At 38.9% G+C, this 20,835-nt stretch overlaps 1 protein-coding gene across 1 annotated transcript in view; it reads right to left on the bottom strand.

Annotated features, from left to right (window-relative positions):
• B3GNTL1 (UDP-GlcNAc:betaGal beta-1,3-N-acetylglucosaminyltransferase-like 1) overlaps window positions 1-20,835 on the bottom strand; it is a 101,621-nt gene that overhangs the window by 68,223 nt on the left and 12,563 nt on the right. Inside the window, exon 3 of the mRNA XM_017834840.1 lies at window positions 11,771-11,866. Within this exon, the coding sequence (XP_017690329.1) occupies window positions 11,771-11,866 (96 nt within the window). The remainder of the gene's footprint in view (window positions 1-11,770; window positions 11,867-20,835) is intronic.

The following is a 20,835-nucleotide window of genomic DNA, read 5'->3' as shown; positions in this document are numbered from 1 at the left end:
ATGGAAAAAAAAAAAAAAAAAGAGCCCAAGCTCCAAGTCCCACAAGAATGTGGCAGATCCCTGTCCCAGGGACCCCGCTCTGGTGAAGTGCGTGCTGTCCTGTCAGACAGAAAGTAATTCCTTGTTCCTGAACAACAAAACATGTGTTTACTACGGATACTGTTTCAGGCATTTAAGAAATATTTTTATGCTTTGCTTTTGTCATTTTATCAATGCTCTAGTTGTGCTCAATGGCATCCTCCATTGTCCAGAGCAGCAGGATGACAGACCCAATCACTGGGACTTGACATTAACGTGCTCACATTCCACGGCCACGGCTTGATTATAAAAGCCATGAAAGAGTGAATTTAACATATGGCAGAACACCAGATTTTTTTTTCTGTTTCCAATTCAAGAAACCATCTTTCTGATCTCGAACAGCAACCAGGCCCACAAAGTTTCTTGTCCTTCCACTACGCTGGTTTTGTTAATTCTCCTCTTCTCACGGCCTCCAAAAGGGCAGGGGATGTTTCCTCCATCACTGACCACACCTGTTAAACTTGAAGATCAAAATTATTTCTTGGCTGACAAAAGTGTTATTAATTTTCCATCACTAATACATGATTATTTATACAGCTCTACTGGCAAAGAGGAAAATGGGAATTCGTTGAATGTGGCACCAACACCATCATTACTGCAACAACCCCACTCGGTCTGAAACAAAATGAGCTACAGTTAAAATTCTTTTAACTGCTGGAAAATGCCTATTTACATGAGCATGCCAAGCAACACTGTCAACAGAGGAGATGCCCCACGTCACTTGCAATCATGAGAATTTCAAGGAAAACTGCTCTGAAGGCAAAAGGATAATAGTTCATCCTTTTAATTTACAGGCAGTTGCTCCCATTTAAGTTCCTGTATAAAAATGTATTAAAATTTGGGAGGGACTGTGCTTTAAATATAGTTCAAGTTAAAAGAATTAAAATGTGAAATGACACAGTGGCAATTCCTGCAGCAAATGAAAGGGTCAGCTGTCCTGCACCTTCTAAAAGGAGGAGACAAACATCTCGAAGAGAAACACAAAACCCACAAAAAGTTTTTAACCCCTAATTCCATCTCAACAGACATGGATCTCCCAGACCAGAACGCTCAGCCTCGCAGCACCAATAATAATTCTTTCAGCCCAGAGACAGAACCAAGGCCACACAAAAGTGACTTTGTGCAACTGAACTGGGCTGCAGCCCCCAAAAAGTGCCCTCGCCGACGGCCGGCGCTGGCAGGAAATCCTTGAGCCTTGATCTGCCCACGTGGAGCGGAGCTCGCCGGCCACAGACCGGCCTCTGTTCTCCTGTAATTGTCAACATCTGCTCTGCAGATCGATGAATAATTTCATGACACACACAAAAAAATCTCTCCTACTGACTCCAAAGGTTGTTGGCTTTGGTTTTGTTTTGTTTTTTTTGTAATCTTGAATGTGAAATCTGACACTGAAATTAAGAGAGGGCCTGGTTTACTCTAAGGTTTCAATTCTTCTGAAAGATGCCATTAAAGTGCAATTCAGGGTGGGTAGAAAAAGCTAATGTTGTTGGCTATTGCTTTCTAAAATCAGGTGGCCAAATGTTGGCAGTTGAGATAACACATCATTTTCAAATATTGTAGGCAAATGGAGCACCAGCCCATGATGTGAGCTCCGTAGTAGCTGATTTTCTGCCCTAAAAGGTTTACTGTCAGAGGTTCTGATTTTGTAGATACCTTCCACCTTTGTTTACAACTATTAAAGAGTACTTTTGCAACACATCATCTTATTTCCCCTGAGGTCATCCAGGAGTCCAGGACTAAGTATTTCTTACCAAAAATTTGCTCTCTTCCATCCTTACACAGGACACAGGCTGTTTATTTCTCTTAATGGCATAAATACTGTTTCACTGTTTTGTCCTTTCCCGAGGTCCAGCAGTACAAGAGATGACACCCAATTAAAAACTCCTGCCTCAAGAAGAACAAAATTCTCCTTCCTTGTCCACTTTGATGAATCATGAGCATGTTCCATGTGAATGTATCTTAGATCAAACTTCATATTCTGTATCAACCTCTTCATTATTAACCACGTTAGTGTGACATGTAACTCTCCACGAGAGGTGATTCCTTGTCTTGATTCATGCCAAGTACAACAAATCTCAACTCAAACATCTTACCCCTGGAAAAAGTGAGGCTGCAGATGTACAATGGACACGTTCAACATGACCTGAGTTTCATTTAAAAGAAGAAACACGTGTGAGGACAGCTTAGCAACACTGTCACTTGAAAACTCAACTTTCCTGCTCTTTCAAGTCAGACATCAGGGGTTCTAAGACTGCCAAGCATTTGAATGGAGCAGTTTCTAATTTATTTTCATTTCACAATCACAGAGGTATTTATTTATTTCTAATAGCAGAGTGCCAATATGAAAGATATGAATGAAACTACAGGGATATGGCCCTACTACAGTTTTAGATGGTCACCAGGCCTGGCTTAAAAAGGAAGGGGAGCAAGGAAAAAGGGAGATGCACGGATGCATCACCATTGGCTTGTCTGCAGCCCTCATTAGCAATGCTGCTCTTCATGATCAGAAGTGGAAGACTGGAAACAGAAATAATTAAAGAACAAATCACAAGGGGAGTGAGTCCTTGTCAGTATAATTCTCACTTTTCCTGGACTGGAACACACCGTGACAAGGCTTCCTGGACTGACTCCTGCACAAAGCACAGGTTGACTGTTGGCTGCATATGGGACACAACTATAAAACCCCAAATCCTTTCTCCTTTAGCTTAAATGCTCAGGAAATGCATTTAAGCAGGAAAAGAACAATGAGAACATAAAGCTAAACATGGCCCTTTTAGTGTCTTGCTGAAGCACACACTACACCCAGGTCCACTGCAATGACTTCTCTATCTCTCTTTCTGCCTTCTAGGATAATAAAGCTGAGATTTCTCTGCAATTTCCCAGCTGTAAATGCTGTGACAGTCCCATTGCTTCTTGCTTGGGTTCAGTGTTACCTTGCTGGCCTGGCAGGACTCCAAGTGGAGTGTGTCGAAGAGTATGAGCACCGCTTATCACAGTCTGGTTTGTCTCAGAAACATTAAAATGGTTTAAATGCAATTGCCAACCTGGTGACCAATTTATCTCCTTCCCCTGAGGCCTTGACTCTATGATAGAGCATTTCCTGGACACAGGATTGTTTTCTCCTGAAGATATTATTAATCTGCTGCTTTCTTGCACTCATGGGTAGTTACATTTCAATTTCTTCACTGGAAACTACTAAGGAATCTGCTCCTTGCAAAATGAATGGGCAATGAGGGATGTGGTGAACTTGTGGCTCTTTTGTGAAGCATCAGGGAAAGACAAAATTATATGGGGGAAGAGATGAAACTGAGAATGAAGTGAGCAAGTGAAAGCTGCTGAGTGTTGTCACAGCCATAAAAACCAATTCCAAAAGTTGCAGTGGAAAACGGCAAAAAAGTTTAGGACACACGAAAGAAAACATATAAAACCTGGCCATACAGTCCCAAAGTCCCCCTAAATTACACAGTGTCAAACAGATGGGTTTCAGAGAAGTAAGTCTGGTATGTGTGTTGAAAATAGATTTCAATTAAGTTGTATAAAAAAAAAAATCAGAGTAACTACTATGTGATATTATGCACAAACTTGGGCCTTGTTTTACTCGCTTTTAACAAAGAACATGGGCATGAAAATTTGCTCCAAAGAATTCATAATTCTGCTGCAAAGGTGCTTAAAAAGGACATGGAATGAGAGATGGAGAAGAGAATTGAGAACACACTGAGACAAAAATCAAACCAGAGGCAGACCAAGTAAATCTAGTCCAGAAGTCTGTTTGTGCTCCGTGGCTGTGGAGGAGCATTTGTATAACATGTGCAGTCTGATGTAAAAAACAAAACACCCAAAAACCAACAAAGCAAAAAAAAACCCCACCAAAAAACAATCTTAACAAGCTACATTATAGACAGTACACTTATTTTGTCTTTAGTGGCTAAATATATTCTCCAAAGTTATAAAGATTAAAATGTTCTTTTAAGTAAAAATTGACCCATTCATTACACAGCAAGAGTTTGCCTTCATTTATCTTTATGGTTTTATAAAATAATCATAACCCTGAGATTAATATGTTCATGCCTATATTTATTTCATTCTGACATTATTACAGTACAGGTATGCAAAGAATTATCCAAGATAAATACAGACCTCTTGGCACGCCGTGAAATTATACACCTGAAAATAATAATTCCTTTTACTGCACAAACTTTCTGAACACCTATCCTTTGTGTTGACAGGAACGGCTAAGATCTACTCCAATAAATTCAACACCATAAATGAATGGTGGCTAATTTGGCTAATAAAAGAAGTCTGGTAACATCTGCTTTTTCTGTTTCAGTAGCTCTGAAGAAATCACTGAGGTTTGCAGCAAGTACTAAGCCCTCCTACTCTGCCTGCCAGCAGCACCAGAATTTCCAGTTTAAGGAATTCTACTTGTAAAATGCAGGGTACGGAACTTTTGGGTTTTCATTCCTCCTCTGCTGCCTTTTCCTGCACGGTGGGAGCGGTCACTGCGAGCGATGCAAAAGGTTAAACCCACCCCCATCACAGAAAGCAGCTCACCCTGAGAGGTGGCACAGGATCAGCAGTGACACCAGGAGCCAGATCCAAGAGCATTTCCTTCCTCACTGTGCTCCCCACGCCCTGCCACGTTCACACTCTGCTTTGGGAAGGGTTGGCTCTCCCATCTCACAGGGCACAGGCCCCCTCTGCCTCCTTCACATGGTTCTCAAAATGATGCACAGAACCTCTGCTTCTGGAGGAACCTGATGAGCCACTCACCCTCAAAATCATGAAATTGCCACAAATGAACAGACAAATATCTGTTTTTTTATAAAAAAGGACACACCAATCACAGCTGCACTTGATCCAAGTTAATGCCCTGACAAGCTCGCTGTAAGATTTTAATCTGCACAACTTCGGCTCGAGAACTTCTAATCACAGCCAAGGCTGTACAAACAGGATAAAAATGCCATGTCCCAGTTTGTCACACTTGCACTAAGGAAAAAAAAAAATCAAAATCAAATTGCAGAATCACAGAATATTGTGAGTTAGAAGGGAGCCACAAGGATCATCGAGTCCAGCTCGTGAGTGAGTGACCCCTACAGGGATCAAACCCACACCCTTGGCATTATTAGCTCTGTGCTCTAACCAATTGAGCTAATCATTCCTCATTAAATCTAGATCTTTATACTCCAAAGCTGTTGGACTGGATACAAATCTGGCTTTTTTTACAGCACAGAAAGGAAAAAAAAAACCCTTCAAACAAAACAGTATAACATATATTGTTAATACTTCTGAGAGGATATGGTGTATGTAAATATTTTAAAATTCAACTTCCTTAAGTAGTCACAAAATCAGAAAAGCAGCAACTACTGTAGGGACAAATGTCAAACATGGCAGGGTGAGGTCAGTATAAAAATAATATGAAGGAACAAAATCTTAACTTTGATAGATCAAACTGGCCTTGGGACCTACTGCCTGTTATGGGATATGGTGTCCTCACACTCACACACTCACCACTCCAATTACCATGGAAATTACTGAGCTCTCCTGAAAATCTGGCCCAGTACTTTTATCACTAAAACCTGTGACCAAAAAAGGAAGTTGTTTTCCAATAATAAATAGAATGTGCTCAGCTCATGCTCAAACACAATTTTTAAAACAGTGAAAATCTGTTCAATGCCCAGCTGCCAGAGACAAAGAAATACTTTTTATATATATAAGGCCATAATAGGGAGCTGCCTTGCAGATAAAATATGTTTGAAATCAGTAATTTTTATTACACTAAAAGCCACAGCAAAAATATTTCCCTTTCTTTTGTGGAATCAGCACTCTGATTTTCAAATTCAAAGAAAGCGAACGACAGGAAATGAAGGGTGTATCTGCCCTGTGCTCTCACATATGGACGACCAACTGAAAAATAAACATCACTGAATCAGTTGGAAACTTGTATTTGCAGTGGGTTTTTTGTTTTGAAAGCGGGGGGGAAAGGCAGGGCTATTTCAATATCTCATCTACCTTTTTAACACAAAACCTGGGGTTTGTCCCTCAAAAAGTAGGCAAAAGTATAGTTTCCTTAAGCTATAAAAGGCAATGATATAGAAGCCCAAAGCAAAACTTAAGTGCTGTTTATTTGTGAGCCAGCACATCAACAAGATAAATACAGAACATCAAACAAGAATAAGTGGAGCACTCAGAAACGGGAAGTTATTAGCTGGTTACACAGCCATAATTGCAGCCCTACATTATCAACTAAGTCCTGATTTTATTTAAACATCTTGCCCTATTTTCAAAGTAATTTTCAAAAGTATAATAAAATGATAATAATAACTTGGAAAGCAAATTATGGGTATGTGAAAATTTAACTGTTGACAGTCTTCCTTTACACTTGGCATTACCTGTCCATCTCCTACATCCAATGTCTTAAGAAAAATAGATTTTAGGATGGAAACATGTTGCATTCCATATTGGCATGGTTAATAAGTTAAAATACAAGAAAATAGCTGGAACATACTGTAGCTCAAATCAGAGATTAATTTTTTTGTATCTGTTTAATTTCTACGTCCATCAAAATCATACCATGCTTTTCCTGCCATACAAGGATCCAGCCTGCTGTAAGGCTGCATTCATCAAGAACTGTTTGGAATAAAGCCAAACTTATTGTAGTCACAAGTTGCTTTTATACTATATTATAATATTTCTGTTCCATTTAAACCTTGCCATGTATTAGGAACCACATTCCAGCCTTGTTTAAGCATGCAAATCATCCAACAAAATATGAAGAGGAAAAATCCCAGTTATTCAACACTCCTTCCCCCTATGGGACACCTTTAAACTCATGCAAAACTCCACACACACAAAGCACAAGCTGTATACATTTCTGAATTCCTCCAAACCTGTTTCTAAGTTCAAAATATGTGACCCTGAGCTGCCTTTACATAAAGCCTCACTGGGAAGTTCTAATTGTGCTTTGAGTTCACAGATGTGGGTAAGCCACTTCTCATTAAACTTTCTAGAGCTCCATGAACCCTTTGACACGCATTTTCACATGTAAATATAAACACTGTCAAGCTTGTGAAACTTTGGTTCATTCTCCTCCAGAGGAGAACAAGGATCAACCACAAAAGGAAGCAGCCAGTTGGTTTTTTCTTATATACTATAGGCTCAACCCCATATAAACCACTAAAATCTGCTGTAATAACCAGTTTGGGACTTTGGCTGTTTCATTCATTAAAGCATCAGGACCTCACTATTAATCACACATTTTTTAGATAAAAGGGGTGAAAGAAGAGGAAATGGTGACCAAAAAAAAAAAAAATCCCAAGAAAGTGTTGAGTATCTTTTTATTGAAAGACAACAAACACAAGCGAGCCATTAATAGTGGCAAAGATGGGGGGGTGGAGGGGATTTCAATCAGCCTTTTCATGTTTTATTCATTTTTAAGTAAGAAAGCCTTTCCCTCTGTCCAGTTTTTGCCTTTACTAACATAACCAGACATCAGGCATTGCACACATCCATCCCCTTTCTGAGTGCTGCCTCAATGATTATTTCAGTTCTGACACCACGACAACCAACCCAAGCACTAATAAAGGTGGGATTTTCTGTCTGCAAGTGGACAAAACAGATGCTCTGTGCCAGAGATATCCAATCTGTGGCCCACCTGGAAAATTCATCTTACTTACAATCTATTCCTACCAGCTTTTGAGCACTAAGAAGATGCCTATTGAGACACATTATGGCCATGCAATACTGAGTGCACTGAATTTATGGAAAAGGTCCAGCCAGGCTGTCAGGTCCTCCTTGCTTTAAAAAACAAGCTCTGACTCAACCACAGTGCTGGATCTATTTACAGAGATCTATTTACAGATCTATCTTACTACAAACAGAGCATTTGTAGTAAGTTCTGATTTGAAGCATGAATCTTTATCAAATGTTAATTAAACTCTAGTATAGGAGTGGAGAAGCGCAGCTTTCAAACCTATGAATGAACAGAAAGGCGTGTGCTATAAAACTATAATGTTAATTATTGCTCTTCTGTCAGGTGGTTGGGAGAGATTATTCTCAAGAACTACAAATCACCTGTGACAACTTCCAGATTTATCCAACAGGAAGAGCTCTGAGATAACCTGCAAAGGCCAGCAGGTATCAGGAAGTCAAGCAGACACTCACAACCTCTGTGGTTTGTTCAGGCTGTTATTTATCTACATTAGGACAGTCCAGTCTTATCATGCACAGGCCCGTTCCTTTTGGCAGGAGTCTCCTCATGTGTCACTCTAGACTTGCTGTCTGCTTTCTAAGTGAACAACCATATGAAAGCAGAGAAGCCTCTTGTCTTTGGGGAGGAAAAAATGGTAGGTCAGATGGAATTATGCTTCAGGCTGAACAGAACACTCCACGGGCTGGAGACTAAACTAAGCTAAGGCAGTGATTTAACAGACGTGGATATGAACTCAGCTCTTTTCCTCACAGTCTCCAACAATCCCTAAAAACTACTTGTATAAATATTTGTGCAATTAATCCAACCATAAAACCATTCAGACCTTTTTACTTATACAGCCCACTAAAATTTCCAGCATACAAGAAGGGCTGCATGATCAAACCTCAGTCACATTTACAAGCACAATCCAGACTCGGATATCCTGTTGGATTAGTTTTAATCTACATTTTTTTCACTTACTCCAACATCAAAACAGTCAGTTCTCTTAATTTGTTTACTCATTTTCTTCCTGTACCTGTCACTGTGCTCTGTTCTTACTGAACAGTTAAGATTATCCACTTTTAATTGGTTTTTCCACTCTTGGCCAGAAAGAGTGAGTCTACCAGAACACATATACATGTATTTTAAGGCTTATATCACTATACCTATAAAAGCCTGCTTTAATCACCTACCATTTATACACAAGATAACCATGAAAAAGCAAATATTAATCTTTTTAAAAGTAGGGTTTTTTCATTACCATGCTCTCTTTGTACTCTGCCAGTCCCCCCACACTCTCTGGGGTCTATATTCTGAATTTTCACGCATACCATAAAGTATCTTTGGAATGTTACAGTATAATTGTTTAGAGAAACATTTAACGGATGAGTAAGCATCAAGAGGCCAGGACTAAGGGAAAAGAGAAGTTAAAATGCTGGCAGTATTTTGTATTCAATGATCTTCTCAGCATGAGGACAGGGGATGGACATTTGATCCAAAAATCTGGTATTGACTCAAGTGATACAAACCCAGAGCCAGCATGGAGGGTAGGAAGGCACCTACCAAAATATCTGCTCCCAGCCACCCCTCCCAAACTGGGCTTTGGGCACTGGCCAGTAGAGAAATCCAATGCTGTTTGATCAATAACAGGAATATTATGATCGGGGATGACACGATCTTGACAACTGGCTCTTTTTCCTTTTTTAATGCTTCCCCAATTTACTTCCCAAATAATCTGCATGTGCATGATAGAGAAATACAGAATTAGCTGGAAAGAGAGCTGGGCATCGAGTACAGAGGCGGCTACAAAAAAGCTGAGCGTTCTTTCAGTACAAGGAACTGCTGGAGACAACATGCTGTAAATTAAAGCAAATTTTCCTGAATTCCCTGAAGGATGCTCCTCTCAGAGATTGTACAAATCCATTAGCACAGGTCCATCATTAGTGTTTTCTTGGGGTTCATTTTCTGAAGAGAGTTTGAAAAAGCACACCCAAAATAAAGTGTATGGAGTGGGACAAATCAGGCCTAACCTTACATAATTGATTCATACCCTGATTATTAGAGCACAGCTGAGAGGGCTTTTACTCCCAATTCCTCCTCAGCCACATACTTCAAGTAAGAAAAAGCAAAATAATCACCCCCCTACCTGAATTCCTGACCAGAAGAAGGGACACAGAGGCAGGAGAAGTGCTGACATGCTCTGGTGACCAAGCAGTTCTGTGATAGCAGAGCCAGAAAAGCCCAGCAGCCCCAGCCTGGTGCCACAGCTGAAGCTTGTCCCATGATTGGGCACCTAAACTCTCCCTCCGAGGGGGTTCTGTGGTGCTGAACAACAAACGAGTTACAGCTGGTGCAGCACAACCTCTCCAAGCTTCAGACTTCCATAAAGTTCTCAGAAATGTGTTGTCTCTGAGGAACTGCTGTTCCTGCCTTACGTTTGGTGGAGAGCAGGTAACGTGTTAAAAATCGATGAGGGGCACACAAATAGTGTGACTCTATAAATCTGAGCTTGTTAATGAACTCATGGATGAGTGGCACAAGTTCTGCTATGGAGCCTTCCAGTTCCAAACTCAATGGATTTTTTAAAATTCGTAATATCTCTGTAAAATGGGCGAATCTAAACCAGCTGTAAAAATAGTGGATGGATTAAGGCTTTAAGAGGTATCTGTAGGCACATGAGATTGCAAGGGACTTCCCAGGTCACCATATTTGCATCCTACTATCAAAACCACTGTATTAAATCATCTCTTCCAGAACAAAGACTTCCCCATCTTAAAATGAGTTTTCTTTTTCTTTTTTTTCATATCCTCCCTTAAATAACCTCAAAATTAGGATATTCCTTTTCATTTTCAGCTTAATTCATTAAAGACCCCATCCAGTGGCTATTTAGATGAAACACTACAGACTGTGTAGGACAAGTTTTTACATCCTCAGCTTTTTCTTTCTCTTCACCAACACAGTGATCCAGGTGCTGCTGTCACATAAATTCACCAGATTAAATCTCTGTTTTTTCTAATGCCATACTCAAAGGCGAATCCAAATATTCTACGGGTAACTTTTCCTGTAGTTGCTTTCCCTTGGGGAATTGCAGGGAACTGTAACATCACTACTGACTTTAAAACAGGGGCTGTAGATTCCTTCCTGTGTTACAATGCCCAGAAGAGCCTGTGAGTATGACTTTGGGGTTTGGTAATGGGGAACACAAGACAGTTTATAATGAAGTCTAACAAACTGGGTATGTTAATCTTTTCAGCCACTTAAATCCAGGGAAATCAAAAGCAAATGTCTTCCTACCATAGCATCCCAAAACCCAACCCCAAATACTTGGATCTTAATGCCTGCTGGGATGTTTTCTGCTAACCATCCATTAGGTTTCTTACAATATTCCACGCAACATTCCCCCACAAGCTGGATTGATTTCTTCCACGGCTTAACTTGTTTTTGCCAAAGTCTCTTTTAGTTCAGCACTGGCCTCCTGCCTAATGAAACAACCTTTCTTCATGCCAAAACTGTCATCTTCAATTGCACAAGACGCATCTCACTTACAAACATGTGTAATGAGCCCAGTGTTTAATGCCTGAAGAACTGCTATTTTCAAATGATCCTGAGCAAAACTTAAAACAGACACGGGAGTGGTCGGTACCTTGGGTGGGAAAGGAATTGTTCTCAGGAAAGATTTTTTTCCTTTTGTGTTTAAATACACCTTTTACAAACAAATCCCCGATCATCAGAACACAAAAGCAGATGTATTTAAAGCACAACAGCAGTGAGACATGGAAGGCTCACCCTGAACTGAAGTGAAAGCTTCATTCTCACCCAGTGTGAAGTCATCCTTCACATGCACCCCAGCCTTGGCTCTTATCAAACAGACTGGCCTTTAAATACAAGAATCTGATAACCTTAGTAAGTTATCAAGCATTGCTAATGACTGAAAAAAATCCATCTAAATAAACCTCCTGCTCTATTTTCCTGCTGTAATTTCAGACACAGCTGGAACAAAAATACCTGTGTGAGAAGTTGCTCTTGGGTCAGGTTATTGATCCAGCGAGTGTATCGTTCAGTGGAGTCCAGTGGCTCTCTTCTGACTTGGCAACCAACAATCTAAAGCAAAATGAGAGAAATCCCACAGTGTAAACTGCTGCACACCCACGTGGCAACAAAACAAGTTCATAAAATAAACATTCAAAACATGGCAAGTCCAAGAATTAACTATACACTCCTTGTTACCCCCCTTTCATGTCCATAATATCATTTGGCACAGTTGCTCTGTTCAACTGTTAATTAGTTACAGACTCTGAGGGTCTCTAGAAAACCAGCATTGAGAAGTGTCCTTCCAATAGCTTCATTCATGGGAATATTTGAACCATTTTGGTTGAAATTTTCAGACAAATGCAGACATCTAAAATGCAAAGTTTCACCCAACATAGTTAAGGTTTGGCAAATGAAAATGGGAAGTTGAATAACACCAGACAATTGTACCAACAGTGCCATAAGCCACAATACCACACATGACTTTTAATTCATATAAAATAAAGAAAAAACCCCCAAACTGTATTAATCTTCAGATAGTCAAGTTCTGTTCAAGAACAGGTGGAAAACTTCCTTGGTTTATTTTCCACCCTAAGGAATGAAGTGCATATACTGAGCACAGCAAGTTTCAATCTTCCAGGTATCTGTATTTACAGAGCTGTAAACCCCACACAGATGGGAGCAGTCAGGCTGGAATTCTGCACGTGCAGTTATGAATACTTTTGATGTGGGAACAAAAACACCACGAGGAGACCTTGCTGGGGGACTGCTGGCAATGAAACATCACCATTTAGACTATGATTAAATACAGTCCAAATAACAACCATGGAAAAAAAAAAAGAAAGCAAGATTTGCTTATCCCATAAGAATAAACCAAAATGTCTCTGAACTATGAAAATTTTCCTCAATGACAATGATGAATTACTATGGAAAACTTCAATCCTTATCCTAACTTACTCCTCAATCACAGCTAGGTAATAGCAAGACCTTTTCAGAAGGTTAACCTAAAATTCTTTCAAACTGAATATAAATTAGTAGAGTTCCTAGAGGTGTTTTTAATAGGGGCACTCCACAGAGATAAAAACTTGACAGAAGCTGTGTCAGATGTACATACATCCTGTTCTTCAAGGATTATTTTTATTTAAGAATAGAACTACATACAGAACTCATTCATTATCTGGACAATAGAACATTGTAATCCACACTTAGCAATCTTATACTTGTTTCACATATAGAATTAAAGAAAGAGAGGGAAAAAGGATCGATACACTTAACACTTTACTAAAATGTCTTCCATAATAGTGGCTTTAAGTTTGCTTTTTCTTAAATTACCTAAGTGTGCTATGCACACACATATCTGAAGTGTTTCTTTCCAAAAGGCTTTCTAATTATTCCTCAAATCTATTCTTTTACAAGCAAGTTGAATTTCTGTCTTCACTCCTCCTCCTGATTCCGAAAACCAAACCCACACAACAACCTGGCAATTCCTTCCTTTACAAGCAAAGGAACAAAGCAGCCATGGTTGGTGTTCTTGGTGGCCTTTCACTGCATTTTCACAGATGAACCAAACCCATCAGCAGGACACATAAAAGAAAGGACCTCCCTCCTGCAGGAGATGGTATAATAAGGCATCATTTAACCACCTCCTTTATTTATAATGGCATCACATCAAAATACATAAAATACAGCATTAGTGCTTGTTCCTGGGAACAGCTGCGTTTTAACCTTGTAACACAACAGGAAAATAGCTACAAACACATAACAAAGTCACCACACTGCAAGAGGTGAAATGTTTGCTCTCCCCTCTGCCCTAAGACCTCCTGCTTGCTTTCCATTTTCAGGACCAACGCCACTCAAGACCACTTCTGGCACCATCTTAAGAGCTTTGTTTTACAGACAAATCCTAAAATTGTGGCTATGCAATCAAATTTATTTCTAGATCTTCCTCCAAACACATTCCACACCTTTCTGCTCTTTAGCTGCACTATTTCTCTCCCAACAGGACTCTGACTCATGACTGGGATTTTTGTCTTATGGTTGCAAGATAAACACCACCAACCTGAGTCTTTGATACAGGATCTGTAAAGCCCAGCTCATGTAACCAGACAATGAAAATCAGATTATTTAGAGTAAAACCAGCTTCCTCCAGCTCCCCTGTGTAAGGTGTGGCAGCAGAAACAACTGCACACTGATCCACATTTCCTCAGTGTCTCACAGAGCTTTTATATTCATTCACTGAATATTTCTTCTTGGCTCCTAAATTGAAGTGAAAGTTTTCTTACTGCTGCGTCTTTCATAACTTTTAAAATACTTTGATGAAAATCTTTCTGGCTTATTTTACACCCATTCAGACCTTCCAGAAAGCATAAGAAACTCCTTATTATAAATATGCTTGTCAGTATTTTGAGAATCAGTTTCTATGCAAAAATATAGTTCAGCCAAGTTTCAACTTTTTGATCTAATTAGACGAGTTTATTTTTATTATTACAAATGCCAACTGTATACTTGCCAGTATATATACTTGCCATACCTGTACCAAGATTATACTATGCAATATATACAACAAATACAATACATTTCTTATTCCAACTGGAAACTTGTTGAGGTGCAGTATTAATATTCCTTGTATAGGAAGCAGTAACGTGACCCATGAACAAAAATTGTTTCTGGCTCATAGCAAAGGACTGAGGCAGTTCATGGAAAAGCAAAACTCATCAGGAGAGAAAATCATGACAGTCCTTTCTTCTACAACAGCAGATGAGGTAATCTGCTTTCTAGACAGACAATTACTTTTTTAATGGATTAAAGGTAGCTTAGAGTTTATTCAGCTATTTATTTAATTGCAATCAGCATTGGCCTCTCTGGAAAAAATATAGAAAAGAATTTATACTTTATTGCAGCAAGAGACAGTGATAGGAAAGAATAGTAAGAGCATCAAATAGTGGGTTTGTCTTAACTGCCAACAAACACATTTGCTGAAAGGCCATACAAGTAAACTTTAAAAATAAAAACAGCTTAAAATGAGCTTTGTGGGAAGAAGTGGGCAAATATTCCACCAATAGATGTCAACCCTCTCTAGATGGTCTCAGACAGCCCAAGATGTCAAAATAACACTACAGGTCTATGTTTAAGCACCTGTAATAACTCTCCCCCTTCACATAATTAGGAGTGGAGTTAATTAATCATATCTAAATAAGATTATCAGAAACAATGTCACAGTTATGTACTTCATGGCACTACATTTAAAACATTTTCAGGACTTAGAGAACTATAAAGCCAATCCAATATGACAATGATACAATTAAAACAGTACAAATAACAATATAAAATAAGGTTTCTCCATGAAACAGTTGCTCTAAGATGGTCAGAGGACCCTGGGTTAGCCATGATGTCTGAAATATAGATTTAATGAGCACATTCAATAACTTGTTGATTAATACAAAGCCCTGAGGAACTAGGCAGGATTACTAAATACATCACTAAATGGCACTATGAGCACACACAGTCACAGTTGTGTGAGTTACAAAATTGTTCCCCTGAAACACAAGATTATTTCAGTCCCACATCTGACAGGTACAAACCCCAGCACTCTGTACCAACAGCAGAGGCTGGTTTTAAATGCAATATTCAGGTGGAGATGCTTCTTATTTTCACCAGTTTAAGGTTTTTAAGTTTCCCCTTGCACATACAAATGGAAAAGGAAGCAGGTGAGAGGAAACAAAGTTGAAATGAGTTGACAGTAATTAAAACCAACTCACTTTCTGCAGATGTGGCACTTTTGGGTTTTTTAATCACTACAACTTCCTTTACCACAGCCTTTCTTATTCAGGAGGCAGCCTGTGGGTCAGAACTCTCCCGTTGTACTCCAGAGGAAAGGAGGATGAAAAATTAATTAATTAGTCTCCAGTTTTATACCAGTATTTTCCATCCTTGTTTTGTAAAAAGAGGAAATGAACAAAGACAGGCAAAAACCCATAAACTCTCCATAAGGCAGTAGGCACTGGGTGAACAAACACATGGGAGTCCTTCATATGATAGGTCTTATTTGAAGGAACCTAATCTTAAGTTTGGGTTTTTTTAATTTAGCAACCACTACTGATACTGAAACAGGTATTGGAAAAATATGCATTTTAGCATGAAAAAATCCACAGCTTTCCTGCACAAAACTAATGCAACTTTCAAAGATTATGTAAAGTAGAAGAGTTTCTTCTACACTCCGAGGAAGAAGGTGCAGTGTTGAGTTTCATGTTAGAAATATGACAGAATGATAGAAAGCTCCTCTTAGAAGAGAACATAATTAGCTACTTAGTGAAGCTTTAATTAGAAGTATCATAACATCTGATCCTAGATAATGTTCTGTAAAAAAGACTATGCAAATAACAAGTAATATAGGAAGGATTATCTCTAGGGCATGACACCTTTTTGCCCAATAAGTCTGTTTATGGGTGTCCACAGAGAGAAAAATCCTAAACTAAAGAGCTAATAAGAGTTATTTCCGTTATCTTGAATGTTTAAGACAGCTTTAGTTAACCAAGCCTCCATCTTGATGTGTAAAGGAAAGGTAGATGCCACCTCTGCTGTCCCTAAACCCTGCTTATTTTTGTTCTAGTCATTTCCACACAGCAATTTCCTTTAAGAAGGATTTAGTGATCATCATTTAATGCAATGAAAAAAGAAAAATAAACAAAAGGAATAGCTTTATGTGGTTAAAATCTTTCCAAAATTATATACTGGGGGAGGAAGGGAATAAAATGTATTTCCTCTCCCTTTCATTTCCAAAGCAGGAAACTGTTCTTCAAAACACCCAATTTGCATTAGGTGTAAATACACAAAACACACCCTGGTGTATTTAAAGCATGTCTTAAAAATTATAAAATATGTTGATGGTGCTGGCTCCCCAGAGAATCCTTTAGGTCAGATGAATATCCATTTCCACAGATGTTCTTATCTTGGAGCAATCCATATTTCAGAACACCTGTTAAACATCCTCCTTTGACACTGGTTCAAGTCCAAAGTCCACGAAAGGATGTTACACGTTTATTTTCAGCACATAAAAAGAGAGTAATTAAAAGCCAAGGAAGTCTGGATTTTCTTCAGTGAATGTATATGAAAAACAAGAAGTCAAGGTGGTGTAATCAGAACGAGCCCAGCTGTGACTGACACACCAAGATTTAAAAGGATGTTGTCGCTCATGTGAAATCATGAAGTATGAATATGACACTTTTGGGAAAACTTCGAGATACTACAGGAAATCTGTAGATAATACAGCAAATTAAATGAGTTTCAGAAGTCCTTTTTGAGTAAGGCCAGTATATTGATAACAAGCTCAGGCAGGAAAAAGCACCAGGCCTCAGAAGCCCTCGTTCAAAATCTGCCAGCCCGGGATAAACAAGATCCAAAGACTCAACCTCTGTATTAAAGCAAGTGCCCATGCAATTGGAATTAAATAAACTCTTCAGATCCTGTCAAGATGCTTCCAGAACCAGTCCTTCACATAAGGGTTAAGAACAGTCAAAAAGAGTAATGTGTTTGCACTATTTCTGTTTTAAACATGATTTCTCCTGTCTGGAGCTCCACAAAGTACGATTTTAATAGTTATCAACAGAGCAAAATGCCTGAGCACAAGGAGGAGGGGATCTCGATTTTTAAACATTTTATGCTTCAGACAGAGTTTAAGAAATTAAATATGCTGAAAGTATTACAATCAGACATTTGTGAATATCAAACTCCAGCAATCACGCTCGTTTGATGGGGTTATTGGCATGTGGAAGCCATATTAAACACAAATTTAATTACCCAGTGGTGTAAGTTGGGATGTTTTCCATTTGGGATATTTGATTAAATGTAGAACAGACTTAAGACTGACACTGTGACTTTGAAAACGCGCTGTGGTTTTTCAGAAATACCAAGTTAAAAAGAATCTTTAAGGAAGCTGCCTAATAAAAAGCAAAGACACAGCAGAATTCCAGTGACATACATGGAAAGGCACAACTAATGAAAAATACTCTCATATTGTCAGAGCAAGAATGTTCATATTCTTCAGTGCAGAGAAAGAAAAGGAATCATATTTTTTCCTCTTAAACATACTCCACTGTCACCATTTCAGAACAAAACCTTTGCACAACTTCTGCTCTAGTTTCTACCCACTATACCAAAAGAAGATTATTGAAATACTACAGATAATTTTTAAAAATACTTAATGACACTTTCCTGAAGTCATAACTATAAATATTTTTATAAGTACCTATACTGGGCAGCCTTAATTTGGAGTTACATTTTCCACAAGCTGGAGAAAAATGTTAAAGACTTGGTACTTTGATTACAGTGTGCAGTATAAGGGAAGTGAGTATAAAAAGTTCTACTGACCAGAATAGTTAAGACTGGTTCATGAGAATATTTCTCTGGACATCTTTTTTCTCCTAAATCAAAACTTAACTGATGTTGGACAGTCAACAACTACATTTATTTACCTCAGGAATGTAATCACATTTTCCATTCTGTCTATACCAAAGATGGACCAGAGTCTCTTCAGATCTACTCAGCCCATTTAGTGGAGCAAATTCCTACTAACAGGGTTACACAAACAAATTTGATCTATTCATCATTCAAGACATGACAGTACTGAATTAATTTCTCTTTTATAGCTGTTGTATGAATTAATGCTTATATTAAAGCTAAACTCTAGAGGCAGTGCTTGCTGGGACGTGCCTGGGCAGCACACACTGATCTGTCTCCAACATGCTGAGTAAGGGACTCACAAGGAGAGCTGATGCAAATTAACTCAGGAGAAACAAAGATTATTTAAGTTCTACGCCACGGAGATTTTAATCAACTTCATGTCCAAATGAAACCGTTTATCAGCATCAAATCTGCTAAGCCACAAGTGGAAGACAAAACAAACCAAGGGAGATTGGTAAAACCTGGACTTGAGTGTAAGACACAACGAGGGAAGATCACCAACAACCTTTAACTTGTTGCACACAGGAAGGATGGAATTTAAATGGAGGTAGAGAGAGGTAATACTCGACATTATGTACTTATGTTTAATGACAGTTTAATAAAACTTCAAACATGCTTTTTGTCTTTTCACACCACAAAATTACACACAAGACACTACTTACCTGCTTTTGCAGTCCAGACTAAAACACTGTCTATTTTAAGTAGAGAAAAGGTAATAAAATCCCTCAGGAATAAAGGCTCAGACTACAGAACAATGTTGTTGACCACTTCCTTGTGACAGCAGATGAGGGATGGCAAAGCACAGGCATTTCTACATGTGCAGTTACACACCTGGGATGGGATGGAAACAGTTGTCTGGATGTTTTTTCCACTGGTTGGGCACACAATGTCTAAACTACTCAGCAAAACAAGTCACTGGGAATACACTATTTACATCCAGTGCTCTTTTGTGTACAAAATAATCCAGTGCACACTCTGACTGTAAGAACTACTCTGACAACCTGCAAGACAATGTATGGGAACTGGTCCAGACTACCTACAATTCCCTCCCTCCCCACCTCCAGGGATAAGAGCTACATCCAAAATATGGAACTGAGAGATGATGTAAGAATGTCAATGAATCTTTTTGCACTCTCGATATTTGTTAAGCCATTCCCCCAGAACTGCTCTCACAGATTAACTCCTATAAAAGAACCTGTGTATTGTCAACGCAAAACCAGTTGAAATTGTCAATCTTTAAATCAGATCTCATTATCACAGTAGCCATATAAACACCGAGAATGCTGATCTTAAAATTCTGCTCCACCTCAATATCTACTTCATGTACCACTAAAACTGTATTTTAATGAAACGTGTAAGAAGGAATCCACTCACTTCATTGTATAGTTTTTCTGTTGCTACTAGAAGGAAATCTTTACTTGCAATGTCAGGTATTGATTTAAATTCATAAGGTGGAAGGTAAAAGGACTGACATAATCAAGAATCAACTGGATCTGATCACTTTAGTCACAAGAAAGTGAAATGATTCAAACTAGTGCCCAATAAGCAACAGGGAAGGCAAGTCAGGGAGAGGGGAAAAAACAGTCTTTCTTCTTTCTAACATGTAACAGAAATGTGTGAGAGGTCCAGACAAGTAGAACAGCACAGGGTACAGTGACACTTCAAAAACTTTATTAGATTATGACTTTCAAAATAAATTTTAAAAGTGTGCTTCCAGACCAAGGGGAAAAAAAAACCCCTTAATTTCTAATTGTAGTTAATTTGTGAGGTTCAGCAGGGGTGGGAGAGAAACAGCCAACACCTTTGGCCTAGATGTGCCTTCTACAAAGGACCAGCTCATTTCTCTCCTTCATTTGCTCATTTCTCCAACTCATTTGCCCATTGCACAGTATTTGTTTCCAGCTCTCCCAGAGGCAGGTGAACAGGTCTGTGAGCCACCAGTGCCAGGCATTGTTGGAGTGCAATCCTTCCAATCATCTTAGAGTCACATTAACCATCAAAGATATGCAGAATTCAGTCAGTTGGTTAACACAGGCAGATAATGCAACAGATAAAAATGGCCTCAGGCACTGCAACTCTTGCTCCAAACCCAAGCTGCAGAATATGCCAAAAATCTGCTTTAGAGATGCAAAATAGTGAGAATTTCTCATTGAAGACATGCAAATGGTATATTCAGTTTTCTTTCACATGCCTAGGTATCCTGCAGGTTTGAGACAGAGCCTGTAATTTCCCAACAAAAAGGAAGGTGTTCCTTGTCACACTGGTACTGATTCACCTCTTATTCAGCCAGTGAAAACAAAAGGAAATAATGTTTTTATCTCCACTGCCCACACTCTGATTCCAGCTGTTGTTTCCTCATTGAGGTGGGAGACAGTGAGGAAAAGTTCAGCTACTTTATAAGCAATTCTGCTGAAAGAAAAATACAAAAACTTGAAGCCACGTGTTGTTCATGTGCAAAGTCATATTGTGGGGGACAATATACTGAAATAAAGGGTGGTGAGAGAAAGAATAAAGTTACACCACACCCAGCAGACAATACAGTGTCCAAAACCACCACAGGTTGGTAGTCATTACATTATCAG

Source organism: Lepidothrix coronata, unplaced genomic scaffold, assembly GCF_001604755.1.
Source record: "Lepidothrix coronata isolate B3197 unplaced genomic scaffold, Lepidothrix_coronata-1.0 Scaffold242, whole genome shotgun sequence".
In the NCBI taxonomy this organism is placed as follows: domain Eukaryota; kingdom Metazoa; phylum Chordata; class Aves; order Passeriformes; family Pipridae; genus Lepidothrix; species Lepidothrix coronata.
Note: the sequence above shows the minus strand (reverse complement) of the source record. Positions and strands in the feature narration are given on the sequence as shown.